Source organism: Trachypithecus francoisi, unplaced genomic scaffold (genome assembly GCF_009764315.1).
Source record: "Trachypithecus francoisi isolate TF-2019V2 unplaced genomic scaffold, Tfra_2.0 Lachesis_group20, whole genome shotgun sequence".
NCBI lineage: Eukaryota > Metazoa > Chordata > Mammalia > Primates > Cercopithecidae > Trachypithecus > Trachypithecus francoisi.
This window is the reverse complement of record NW_022681466.1, coordinates 49,711,300-49,724,632: the sequence shown is the minus strand read 5'-3', so window position 1 is coordinate 49,724,632 and position 13,333 is coordinate 49,711,300. Positions and strand designations below refer to the sequence as shown.

The 13,333-nt window shown below is 44.1% G+C and overlaps 1 protein-coding gene and 1 pseudogene across 3 annotated transcripts in view; both read right to left on the bottom strand.

Annotated features, from left to right (window-relative positions):
* Positions 1 to 1,883: 1,883 nt before the first annotated feature.
* On the bottom strand, positions 1,884 to 2,036 carry LOC117068100 (annotated as a pseudogene).
* Positions 2,037 to 7,418: 5,382 nt separating this feature from the next.
* The window catches only part of CRLF3 (cytokine receptor like factor 3), a 55,571-nt gene continuing 49,656 nt past the window's right edge, over positions 7,419 to 13,333 (bottom strand). For all 3 annotated transcript variants that reach the window (XM_033184274.1, XM_033184272.1, XM_033184275.1), the window contains exons 7-8: positions 11,519 to 11,631; positions 7,419 to 9,190 (exon numbers count right to left, since the gene is read on the bottom strand). In XM_033184274.1, coding sequence (XP_033040165.1) covers positions 8,934 to 9,190; positions 11,519 to 11,631 — 370 coding nt within the window. In that variant the 3' untranslated portion in view covers positions 7,419 to 8,933. The remainder of the gene's footprint in view (positions 9,191 to 11,518; positions 11,632 to 13,333) is intronic.

Genomic DNA, 13,333 nt, shown 5'->3' with positions numbered 1-13,333 from the left:
ATGTGCCACCACGCCTGGCTAATTTTTCTATTTTTAGTAGAGATGGGTTTTTACTATGTTGGTCAGGCTGGTCGCAAACTCCTGACCTCATGATCCACCGGCATTGGCCTCCCAAAGTGCTGGGATTACAGGTGTGAGCCACCACGCGTGGCCTATTTTTTATTTTATTTATTTATTTATTTGTTTTGAGACGGAGTCTCGCTATGTTGCCAGGCTGGAGTGCAGTGGCTCAATCTTGGCTCACTGCAACCTCTGCCTCCCAGGTTCAAGCGATTCTCCTGCCTCAGCCTCCAGAGTAGCTGGGATTACCGGCACGTGCCACCACGCCCAGCTAATTTTTGTATTTTTAGTAGAGACAGGGTTTCACCATCTTGGCCATCTTGAACTCCTGACTTTGTCATCTACCCACCTTGGCCTCCCAAAGTGCTGGGATTACAGTTGTGAGCCATGATGCCTGGCCAATTTAATAATATTTTAAAAAATAAAAATAATAGGCCATGTGTGGTAGCTCACACCTATAATCCCAGCACTTTGGGAGGCCGAGGCAGGTGGATCACCTGAGGTTGGGAGTTCAAGAGACCAGCCTGACCAACATGGAGAAACCCCCTCTCTACCAAAAATACAAAAAATTAGCCAGGCATGGTGGTGCATGCCTGTAATACCAGATACATAGGAGGCTGAGGCAGGAGAATCGCTTGAACCTGGGAGGCAGAGGTTGCGGTGAGCAAAGATCGTGCCCCTGCACTCCACTCCAAGCTGGGCAACAGAGCAAGACTCTGTCTCAAAAAACGACGACAACAACAAAACAAAACAAAACAAAAAACTAAACAAAACAAAAAAACTAGCTGGGTGTGGTGGCACGTCCCAGCTACTTGGGAGGCTAAGGCAGGAGAATCGCTTGAACTTGGGAGGGGGAGTTTGCAGTGAGCTGAGATCATGCCACTTCACTCAAGCCTGGGGGACAGAGTGAGACTCTGTCTGAAAAAAAAAAAAAAAAGAATATAATCTGATCACTAAGGATATTCATTGCTAGAGTTGGTCGTTGTTTGTACTTTATCAGAGGACAGAGGTAGGAAATATATATTCTTAAATTTATGTTACTCCGTTTTCTTCTGGCATAAAGGAGTGCTGTCAGAATTATTCTTATTATAATCTAATTTTCATTCCCTTATAAGTCACATGCTCTTTGTCTTGGATGCCTAGACTGTTGTTTTTTTCTCTAAAACCCAATACTTTTACTAAGATATAACCTGATGTTGGTTGCTCCGGGTTGATACTTTTTAGGTATACAGTGTGCTCTTTCAATATATACTTTCAAATCTTTTTATATTTCCAAAAAGCTTTACTGAGTTATAATTTTTGACATTTATTCTATTTTCCTGTTCTTGGTTTTCTTCTTTGAGGACTTTGTTATCTGTATATTTGATTATCTTTACTGTCTTCAATATTCACTACCTTCTCTTGAACCCTTTTTATGTTTCTACATTTATTTATTTTTTGAGATAGGGTCTCACTTTGTCGCCCAGGCTGGAGTGCAGTGGCACAATCATGGCTCACTGCAACCTCTGCCTCATGGGCTCAAGTGATCCTCCAGCCTCAGCTGGGATCACAGATGTGCACCAGCATATCTGGCTAATTTTTAAAATGTTGATAGAGATGAGGTTTCACCATGTTGTCCCGGCCGGTCTGGAACTCCTGGGCTCAAGTGATCCTCCTGCCTTGGCTTCTCAAAGTGCTGGGATTACAGGTGTGAGCCACTGTGCCTGGCCTCTGGGATTTCTAGTCTCTATCTATTCCTCTCCCCAACTTTGGGTTTGATTTTTCTTTCCTTCATCTCGAATCTATTCCGTTCAATTTTTTTTTTTTTTTTTTTAACTTTTAGTGGGAGAGCACATAGCCCTTCACTACCACAAACTGTACATTCACATTTCCACATTTGGGTAAATTGCAGGGGTCCATACATCCAAAGTCTAATGAATAAGCCTTGCCCTTGGAAAACCACCTTCCTGATCACAGTATCTCCCGTCAGGTATTATCCTCAATTTTTTTTTTTTTTTTTCAGAGACATAGTCTCGCTGTGTCACCCAGGCTGGAGTGCTGGAGTACAGTGGTGCAATCTCAGCTCACTACAACCTCTGACTCCCAGGTTCAAGCAGTTCTCCTGCCTCAGCCTCCCAAGTAGCTGGGACTACAGGCACTCACCACCACGCCTGGCTAATTTTTGTATTTTTAGTAGAGGTGGGGTTTCACTATGTTGGTCAGGCTGGTCTTGAACCCCTGACCTTGTGATCCACTCACCTTGGCCTCCCAAAATGCTGGGATTACAGGCTTGAGCCACCATGCCTGGCTGATTATCCTCAATTTTAATTCTTCTCCCTTCAATTTTTCCTCATTACTGGAGCCTATCCTAGAACAGTCTAGCACATCACTTTTGAGAATCCATAAGACCTGGACTACTCCAGGTCCTTCAGATTTTCTTACTGTGCAGCAAAGGGTTAAGTAGCAGGTCTGGGTTGGCCACACCCTTCAGATCCTAAAGAAAGGGTAGGCCTTGGCAATATCCTGCCTGATAAGCTTGTCCTTGTTTACGTGGGGGCCTTGAGCCTTGTGGTATCAGCCTGAGCTCAGGCAGGGCTAAGGACTAAGGTGAGCCACATAGCGGGACAGCCATGCCCCCAGGCTGCTGATAAAAACCAAGACTTAGGTGAAGTTCCCTGATAGATAATATTCTGTTCAAACTGTCACACACTGTTGAAGAGAAGCTAAGTACTGTTCACATGATTCCACTGGGAGAGGATAAATGGAAGCTTGTGCCTGATCTCTCCAGGCCCCTGCCCTGTGTGTCTTGTTTTTTTGTTTTTTTTTTTGTTTTTTGCTTTTTTTTTTGAGATGGAGTCTCGCTCTGTCTCCCGGGCTGGAGTGCAGTGGCCGGATCTCAGCTCACTGCAAGCTCTGCCTCCTGGGTTTACGCCATTCTCCTGCCTCAGCCTCCCTGTCTTTTTCTATTGATTATTTATTATTATTATTTTTTGACACAGAGCCTTGCTCTGTAATGCAGGCTGGAGTACGTGGTGCGATCTCAGCTCACTGCAACCTCTGCCTCCTGGGTTCAAGTGATTCTCCTACCTCAGCCTCCCGAGTAGCTGGGATTACAGGCACTGGCCATCATGCCTGGCTAATTTTTTGTATGCCTCAGCCTCCCAAAGGGCTGGGATTACAGGTGTGAGCCATAGCACCCAGATTTTATTATTTATTTATTTATTTATAAGACGGAATCTCGTTCTGTTGCCCAGGCTGGAGTGCAGTGGCCCGATCTCAGCTCACTGCAAATTCTGCCTCCCAGGTTCATGCCATTCTCCTGCCTCAGCCTCCTGAGTAGCTGGGACTTATAGGCGCCTGCCACCACACCTGGCTAATTTTTTTGTATTTTTAGTAGAGACAGGGTTTCACCATGTTAGCCAGGATGGTCTTGATCTCCTGACCTCGTGATGTGCCCGCCTCGGCCTCCCAAAGTGTTGGGATTACAGACGTGAGCCACCACGCCCAGCCATTTATTTTTAATAGACAGGATTTTGCTCTGTCACCCAGGCTGGAGTATAGTGGCAAATGTAGCTCGCTGTAGCCTCAAACTGCTGAACTCAAGTGATCCTTCCACCTTAGCCTCCTGAGTAGCTGGCTAATGCCTGGCTATGCCTAGCTAATTAAAAAAAATTTTTTTGGTAGAAATGGGGGTCTCATCATGTTGCCCAGGTTGGCCTTGACCTCCTGGCCTCAGGCAATCCTCCACACCTCGGACTCCCAAAGTACCGGGATTACAGGTGTGAGCCAGCAGGCCTGGCCAAACTTGCTAATTTTAATCTGTGTCTTTTTGCTTTACTAAATAGTAACCATGAGCATAACAGCTTTTCTGAGTTCTGTGAGTCCTGGCAAGTCATCAAATCTGAGAGTGATCTTAAGCACCCCTGAACACACTTACCATGGCCCACTTGCACTCATCTGGTATTGGAAGGAAACAAATTTCTTGAGTTTCAGCTGCTACTTTTCTTTTTTTTTTTTTTTTTTTTTTTGAGACGGAGTCTCGCTCTGTCGCCCAGGCTGGAGTGCAGTGGCCGGATCTCAGCTCACTGCAAGCTCCGCCTCCCGGGTTCACGCCATTCTCCTGCCTCAGCCTCCCAAGCAGCTGGGACTACAGGCGCCCACCACCACGCCCGGCTAGTTTTTTGTATTTTTTAGTAGAGACGGGGTTTCACTGTGTTAGCCAGGATGGTCTCGATCTCCTGACCTCGTGATCCGCCGGTCTCGGCCTCCCAAAGTGCTGGGATTACAGGCTTGAGCCACCGCGCCCAGCCATCAGCTGCTACTTTTCAATTGTTCCATGGTGCTTTCCAGGAGTTCCAGTTGATGATATGGGGTTTCCCCTGTTCTCACAGGCTTTGCGCCTTCTTCGTCCTGCACAGACACTGAGATCATGCAGGTCTTGCATCTGTTTGTAGTTCGTCTTCACTAGCTTGTATTTTAGAATTTGAGGGGGTAAGTGGTCACCTAGTCTTATTGTAGATATTATCCAGGGGATTTTGCTTTTGTTATCTACCTAGTTGCTCTATTTCTTTGTGTTTATTAAGAGATGGGGTCTACCAATGTTGCCTAGGCTCACTGCAACCTCAAATTCCCAGGCTCAAGTGATTCTCCCACCTCAGTCTCCTGAGTAGCTTTGGAACTACAGGTGGGCACCACCACACCTGGCTAAATTTTTATTTTATTTTATTTTTTGAGACATTGTCTTGCTGTTGTCCTGGCTGGAGTGCAGTGGCAAGATCTTGGCTGACTGCAGCCTCCACCTCCTGGGTTCAAGGAATTTTCCCACCTCAGCCTCCCATGTAGCTGGGACTACAGGTGTGCACCACCACATCCAGCTAATTTTTGTAATTTTAGTAGAGATGGGGTTTCACCATGTTGGTCAGGCTGATCTCAAACTCCTGACTTCAAGTGATCTGCCAGTCTAGGCCTCCAAAAGTGCTGGGATTACAGGTGTAAGCCACCACACCCAATTTTTTTTTTTTTTTTTTTTTTTTTTTTTTTTGAGACGGAGTCTTGCTCTGTCGCCCAGGCTGGAGTGCAGTGGCCGGATCTCAGCTCACTGCAAGCTCCATCTCCTGGGTTTACGCCGTTCTCCTGCCTCAGCCTCCTGAGTAGCCGGGACTACAGGCACCTGCCACCTCGCCCGGCTAGTTTCTTTTTGTATTTTTTAGTAGAGATGGGGTTTCACCATGTTAGCCAGGATGGTCTCTATCTCCTGACCTTGTGATCCGCCCATCTCCGCCTCCCTAAGTGCTGGGATTACAGGCTTGAGCCACCGTGCCTGGCCACACCCAAATTTTTTAAGTGGATAAAAAATGGCTAGGCATAAGCCACCATGCCCAGCCAAAAAAATCAGTTTTTTTTTTTTTAGACGGAGTCTCGCTCTGTCGTCCAGGCTGGAGTGCAGTGGCCGGATCTCAGCTCACTGCAAGCTCTGCCTCCCGGGTTTATGCCATTCTCCTGACTCAGCCTCCCAAGTAGCTGGGACTACAGGTGCCCGCCACCTCGCCCCGCTAGTTTTTTGTATTTTTTAGTAGAGACGGGGTTTCACCATGTTAGCCAGGATGGTCTCGATCTCCTGACCTCATGATCCGCCCGTCTCGGCCTCCCAAAGTGCTGGGATTACAGGCTTGAGCCACCGCGCCCGGCAAAAAAATCAATTCTTATGATCATATCATCACACAAACTCTTCTCTCCAAGCACACAGTTTTGGAAACTAGGTTCCCTTACTTATTTGAACAGAATGAGTTCTTTTTTTTTTTTTTTTGAGACAAAGTTTCACTCTTGTTGCCCAGGCTGTACTGCAATGGCATGATCTCAGCTCACTGTAACCCCCGCCTCCTGGGTTCAAGTTATTCTCCTGCCTCAGCCTCCCCAGCAGCTGGGATTTTACAGGCATCCACCACCATGCCCAGCTAATTTTTGTATTTTTAGTAGAGACGGGGTTTCACCAGGTTGGCCAGGCTGGTCTCAAACTCCTGACCTCTGGTGATCCACCCACCTCGGCCTCCCAAAGTGCTGGGATTACAGGCGTGAGCCAACACGCCCAGCCAATGAGTTCATTTAAAAAAAAATCTTCACAGTTCAAGAAAATCAATATTTAAATTAGTTTCAAGGCCGGACACAGTGGCTCACGGCTGTAATCCTAGCACTTTGGGAGGCCAAGGCGGTAGGATCACTTGAGGCCAGGTGTTCAAGATCAGCCTGGCCAACATGGCAAAACCCCATCTCCACTAAAAGTATAAAAATTAGCCAGGTGTGGTGGTGCACACGTGTAATGCCAGCTACTTGGGAGGCTGAGGCAGGGAAATCCGTTGAACCCAGGAGGCGGAGGTTGCAGTGAACCAAGATTGCACCACTGTACCCCAGCCTGGGCAACAAAGTGAGATTCTGTCAAAAAAAAAAAAAAAAAAAAAAAAATTAGTTTCAGAGTTCCAAATATTACCACTCCTGTCTCAAATTAGGTTTAAGGCACTCCTGTGAACAGGCAGATTGTATAGGCATAAATTAAGATGTCACTTCCCTAGAGAGGCTAAGAAACAAATACATTCAAGAAATATTTGATGAATGAAAGGAATGAGATGAAGATACCTGGAGAAAACGACTCATCTATCCTCATTCGATCCAACATTCTTTCTGCACACATTGTGTCAGGCAAGATGCTCAGTATCAGACACAGAATATAGGAAAGTACAAGCAACCAGCTGGGTGTGGCCACTCATGTCTATAATTGCAGCACTTTGGGAGGCCAAGGCTGGGGAGGACTGCTTGAGGCCAAGAGTTTGAGACCAGCATGGACAACAAAGCAAGGCCCTCATTCTCTACAAAAAATAATTTAAAAAAGTTTTTTATGGCCGGGCGCAGTGGCTCAAGCCTGTAATCCCAGCACTTTGGGAGGCCGAGACGGGCGGATCACGAGGTCAGGAGATCGAGACCATCCTGGCTAACACGGTGAAACCCCGTCCCTACTAAAAATACAAAAAAAACTAGCCGGGTGAGGTGGCGGCGCCTGTAGTCCCAGCTACTCGGGAGGCTGAGGCAGGAGAATGGCGTGAACCCGGGAGGCGGAGCTTGCAGTGAGCTGAGATCTGGCCACTGCACTCCAGCCTGGGCCACAGAGCGAGACTCCGTCTCAAAAAAAAAAAAAAAAAAAAAAAAAAGAAAGTACATGAAGAAAGTACACGTAACCTTTCACAAGTCACAATGTTTTATTTTACTTGTAAATAAACATATTGTACTTGTAAAATGCCTGTAGTCACAAGAAGCCTGTTTTCCCTTATAAAGAAAAGTTGGTTAAAATTGGATTCACCAAATCTCACAGAGGAAAAAAGTACACACACTGAACTTTTTTAGTTTTTTATTTTGATTCTGATGGCTGGACAAGGTATGTACATTCTAGAACATCTTCTTAATCCCTAAACAAGTGAAATTCTACTTACTTATACATAAAAAGACAAGGAGAAAAGGTCATGATTGTCTAACAGGGAACATGAATCCCCAAATAAATTATCTTACAAAAATATCATACTTGCTTTTCTACTTTTCACTACTGGTAAAAATGAAAAAAATAATTCACATTAAAATAAAATCTGTAGCGGCTGGCATAGCAAGACAATTATTTTTACATATTAAAGTCCTTCAAATAAATATTTTACACACAAATTTAAGTTTTCAAAAAAATAGGTTAAGTATTTATCCTATTTTTTTTGGTCTGTTAAGAGACCACTTATCAAACTGACATTAAACTGGACTGCAGCTCATACTCTGCAAAGAGTAAAATGCACGTCACAGGCAGGTTGGATACACACATGTGCATATTACATACATATGAAATGGCTAACACTGCTGTGCATACTACTTCCGTAAGTAGTTTTACCCTGTAAAAATACTGTAGCCTATACTGAGTCAAATTGCAATGAAAGAACAAAAGGTACTACTTGCCTATTATAGACACTTAGTCAAGCATTTTAAAAAATACAAAAATTGGCCTGGTGCAGTGGCTCAGCCTATAATTCCAGCACTTTGGGAGGCTGAGGCGGGTGGATCACCTAAGGTCAAGAGTTCGAAACCAACCTGGACAACATGGTGAAACCCCGTTTCTACTAAAAATACAAAAATTAGCCGGGCATGGTGGCAGATGCCTGTAATCCCAGCTGCTCAGGAGGCTGAGGCAGGAGGATCGCTTGACCCCGGGAGACAGAGGTTGCAGTGAGCTGAGATCACACTACTGCACTCCAGCCTGGGCGACAAGAGCGAGACTCCGTCTCAAAAAAAAAGAAAACATTATAATGTTTTGGGGACTTAAAGATTATTGAAGATGGGATAAAAGTCCACACTGCTTACAAATACCTGAACATGGAAAGCACAGTCAACACATTCATGTGGACAGCACATGAACGGATGTATTAATACATTACACAGCTGCTTCTATCTGATCTATTCCTCTTGTTTTATTCTAAAGAGTTACATGGACTTGGATCCTTTATGATGATTTAAAAAATAATATTACATTAAGTTTTCCTGGTCTAATAACCACTTTAAGAAGTAGAGTGGAAGGGTATAGAACTTTCTATATTTTCTCATACTTGTAAAGCCAATTTGATTTTTACTGTGATGTGATATTTAACAGTATGCTAAAAATAAAAATGACTGAATTATATGATTTTGTCCACAACATTCAAGTCTCTTTTTGCTAAAATATTACAAAATGAATCCAGTAAACACCTTCCATTTCCAATGGCCTAAGTTAGAGATGAATTCAACTTTTTTTTTTTTTTTTTAAAGCAATTAGAACTATGCTGGGCTGAGGACAGCTAATGTTAAACCCTGAAAACAAAAACCAAGCACCCAAACATCTAAAACACTAACACTTTCCATCCAGGATAGAAAAATGAGCATCCAAAGTAAAGAGAACCACATGACTGATCAAGTAACCAATCAAAAACCACTTCTCTGTTATTTGAACTTATAGTTACTCGAAGCTTGAAGTGTCCACCTTCATTATTATTGGAGGTTCCTAGAGTCACGGCTTCAATGTCAAATGTGACAGTGGACCCAGAAGTAACTGCGGGTAACTGATTCGTCATTTCTTTTCCATTGACAAAAACTGCACCTAAAATGTTAAGGTAGAGTCATTTACATGTGAGCAATAACTAAGAGATCTGAAATAGTTTCTAGATTACTGGTAACATAGCTCATTTCCTAATTCAGAATAAAAAAATCTGGAATGCCAACTAGACATAGATTTTAGAGTTCTGTCCAGGGCTCTACTCTTCCAGCAGACTATGAGTTGCCCGTATCAATGTCATGAAAAGAAACTTGACGGTGTTACAAAATTACCTCCTGTGAAATAGCAAGACTGTTTCTTATGGAATAAACAAGAAAGAATCTTGTTCTACCAAATTCTTGACTCACCAACTTTTTTTTTTTTCTGGAGGCAGAGTTTCACTCTTGTTGCCCAGGCTGGAGTGCAGTGGCATGATCTGGACTCACTGCAACCTCCACCTCCTGGGTTTAAGCAATTCTCCTGCCTGAGCCTCTGGGATTACAGGTATTGGCCACCAGGCCCAGCTAATTTTTGTATTTTTAGTAGAGATGGGGTTTCACCATGTTGGCCAGAATGTTCTCGATCTCTTGACCTCGTGATCCACCCACCTCAGCCTCCCAAAGTGCTAGGATTAAAGGCGTGAGCCACCGTGCCCAGCCAACAACACAAAATATTAACATGTCTTGCCAGTGAATTTTTTTTTTCTTTCTTTTTTTTGAGACGGAGTCTCACACTGTCGCCTAGGTTGGTGTGCAGTGGCACGATCTCGGCTCGCTGAAATCTCTGCCTCCTGGGTTCAAGCGATTCTCCTGCCTCAGCCTCCCAAGTAGCTAAGATTACAGGCTCACACCACCACACCCAGCTAATTTTTTGTATTTTTAGTAGAGACAGGGTTTCACTATGTTGGTCGGGCTGGTCTCAAACTCCTGACCTCGTGATTCGTCAGCCTCAGCCTCCCAAAGTGCTGGGATTAGAGGCATGAGCCACCACGTCCGGCCTCTGGCAGGTGATTTTTAAAGAGCACTAGGGATGTAGACTGAATGATTTATTGTTTATAAAGAGTTTAGAACAATGCCTGGTACGTAGCAGTCATATAAATTATGTCATTAAGACCAAAACTTTCAGCCAGCCACGGTGGCTCACACCTGTAATCCCAACACTTTGGGAGGCTAAGGTGGGAGGACTGTTGGAAATCAGGAGTCAAGACCCACCTGGGCAACAACTTCTCTTTACAAAAGTAAAAATAAAAAAAATTAGCCAGGCACGGTGGCATGCACCTGTAGTCCCGGCTACTCAGGAGGATGAGGAGGGAGGATGGCTTGGGCCCAAGAATTTGAGGCTGCAGCAAGCTATGATCATGCCACTGCTCCAGCCTGGGTGATGGAGTGAGACTTCAAAATAAAAAAAAATAAAGCCGGGCGCGGTGGCTCAAGCCTGTAATCCCAGCACTTTGGGAGGCCAAGGCGGGCGGATCACGAGGTCAGGAGATCGAGACCACGATGAAACACCATCTCTACTAAAAATACAAAAAATTAGCCGGGCGCGGTGGCGGGCGCCTGTAGTCTCAGCTACTAGGGAGGCTGAGGCAGGAGAATGGCGTGAACCCAGGAGGCGGAGCTTGCAGTGAGCCGAGATCGTGCCACTGCACTCCAGACTGGTGGACAGAGTGAGACTCTGTCTCAAAAATAAAATAAAATAAAATAAAAAATACAAAATACAAAACCTAGCCGGGCGAGGTGGCGGGCGCCTGTAGTCCCAGCTACTCGGGAGGCTGAGGCAGGAGAATGGCATGAATCCAGGAGGTGGAGCTTGCAGTGAGCTGAGATCTGGCCACTGCACTGCAGCCTGGGCGACAGAGCGAGACTCTGTCTCAAAAAAAATATAAAATAAAATAAAATAATAAAATAAAATAATAAAATAAAATAAAATAAAATAAAATATAAAATATAAAATAAAATAAAAAAATAAAATAAAATAAAATAAAAAATACAAAATACAAAACCTAGCCGGGCGAGGTGGCGGGCGCCTGTAGTCCCAGCTACTCGGGAGGCTGAGGCAGGAGAATGGCATGAATCCAGGAGGTGGAGCTTGCAGTGAGCTGAGATCTGGCCACTGCACTGCAGCCTGGGCGACAGAGCGAGACTCTGTCTCAAAAAAAATATAAAATAAAATAAAATAATAAAATAAAATAAATTAAATAAAATAAAATAAAATAAAATAAAATATAAAATATAAAATAAAATAAAATAAAAATTAAAAATTAAAAAAATTAAAAAAAGAAAAATACCGAAATTTTCTCATCTCCTACTATAAATGTATGAAACTGGAACAGATTCATATATTACTATAATAATTCATGTATTTCCAAGAGAATGACAGTTATTTATCTCTTACCATTTGTACTAATGCACACAGCTTGATCCCGCTGCAGAGAGTCATATCCATCCTGTTTTTCTGCACACACTCCTATGCTGTCTCTTCTGTCTGGTTGTCCCACAGTTTCAACTCTGTAAATGAAGTAGAAAGGTCATTTCATACTTTTAAAATATAACATGAATGATACCTAACAGCCACTAGCTTAAAAAGAGCAATCTCACCACAATTGTTTTTTTCTAAATAGTAACAGCAACCATGATTGAGTTCTTGCTGTAGTCTAGGCACTGTTTTAATTATTTTATATCTATCTATCATTCTTACAGCAATCTATGAGGTAGACGCTATTTTTTTTTTTTGAGACAGAGTCTTGCTCTGTTACCCAGGCTGACGTACAGTGGCACGATCTTGGCTCACTGCTACCTCTGTCTCCTGGGTTCAACCAATTCTCTGCTTCAGCCTCCTAAGTAACTAGGATTACAGGTACCCACCACCACACCCAGCTAAGTTTAGTATTTTTAATAGAGATGGGATTTCACCATCTTGGCCAAGCTGGTCTTGAACTCCTGACCTCGTGATCCCCCCACCTCGGCCTCCCAAAGTGCTGGGATTACAGGCTTGAGCCACTGCGCCCAGCTGGTAGGTGCTATTTTTAACATACCCATTTTATAGGTGAGGAAAATGAGGCACGAAAAGAAAAAAAGATGAAAAATGGCTAAATAACTTGACCCTGATTACCTGGCTGATGACTGACTGGTGGAACCAGGACTCAAACTCAGGCATTCTGACTCTAGAATCAATCAATCAATAGAATCAATCAATCAATCAACCTACCTACCTACCTACCTACCTATCTATATTTTCGAAACGGAGTTTTGCTCTTGTTGCCCAGGCTGGAGTGCAATGGCGCGATCTTAGCTCACTGCAACCTCTGCCTCCCTGGGTTCAACCAATTCTCCTGCGTCAGCCTCCTGAGTAGCTGGGATTACACGGATGCACCACCAAGCCCGGCTAATTTTGTATTTTTAGTAGAGACGGGGTTTCACCATGTTGGTCAAGCTGGTCTCAAACTCCTGACCTCAGGTGATCCGCCTGCCTCGGCCTCCCAAAGTGCTGGGATTAGAGCCACCGCGCCTGACCTAATTTTGTGTTTTTAGTAGAGACGGGGTTTCACCATGTTGCTCAGGCTGGATTTGGAACTCCTGACCTCAGGTGATTCACTCTCCTTGGCCTCCCAAAGTGTGGGGATTACAGGAGTGAGTCACCTTGCCCGGCCTAGAATCTGTATTCTTAACCATTTGTAGCCATGATGGCACATTTCTATTTTATATTCTAGCTCTAGACACATAATTTGTCATAGTTGACATTATAATTTATGTAACTATTGCTGCCAGCGCCTAAATCTTCCATATGAGAATCTGCAATGATTTGATTACTGTTTGTTAAGTATATAAAGCATTTAAAAAGAACTATTATAATCCTAAAAAAACCCATTATGGTTATGAAGACACTATTCAAGCTTGAAGAACTTTCTTTTTTTTTTTTTTTTTTTTTTGAGACGGAGCCTTGCTCTGTCGCCCAGGCTGGAGTGCGGTGGCCAGATCTCAGCTCACTGCAAGCTCCGCCTCCCAGGTTTACACCATTCTCCTGCCTCAGCCTCCCGTGTAGCTGGGACTACAGGCGCCCGTCACCTCACCCAGCTAGTTTTTTGTACTTTTTTTTTTTAGTAGAGACGGAGTTTCACCGTGTTAGCCAGGATGGTCTCGATCTCCTGACCTCGTGATCCAACCGTCTCGGCCTCCCAAAGTGCTGGGATTACAGACTTGAGCCACCGCG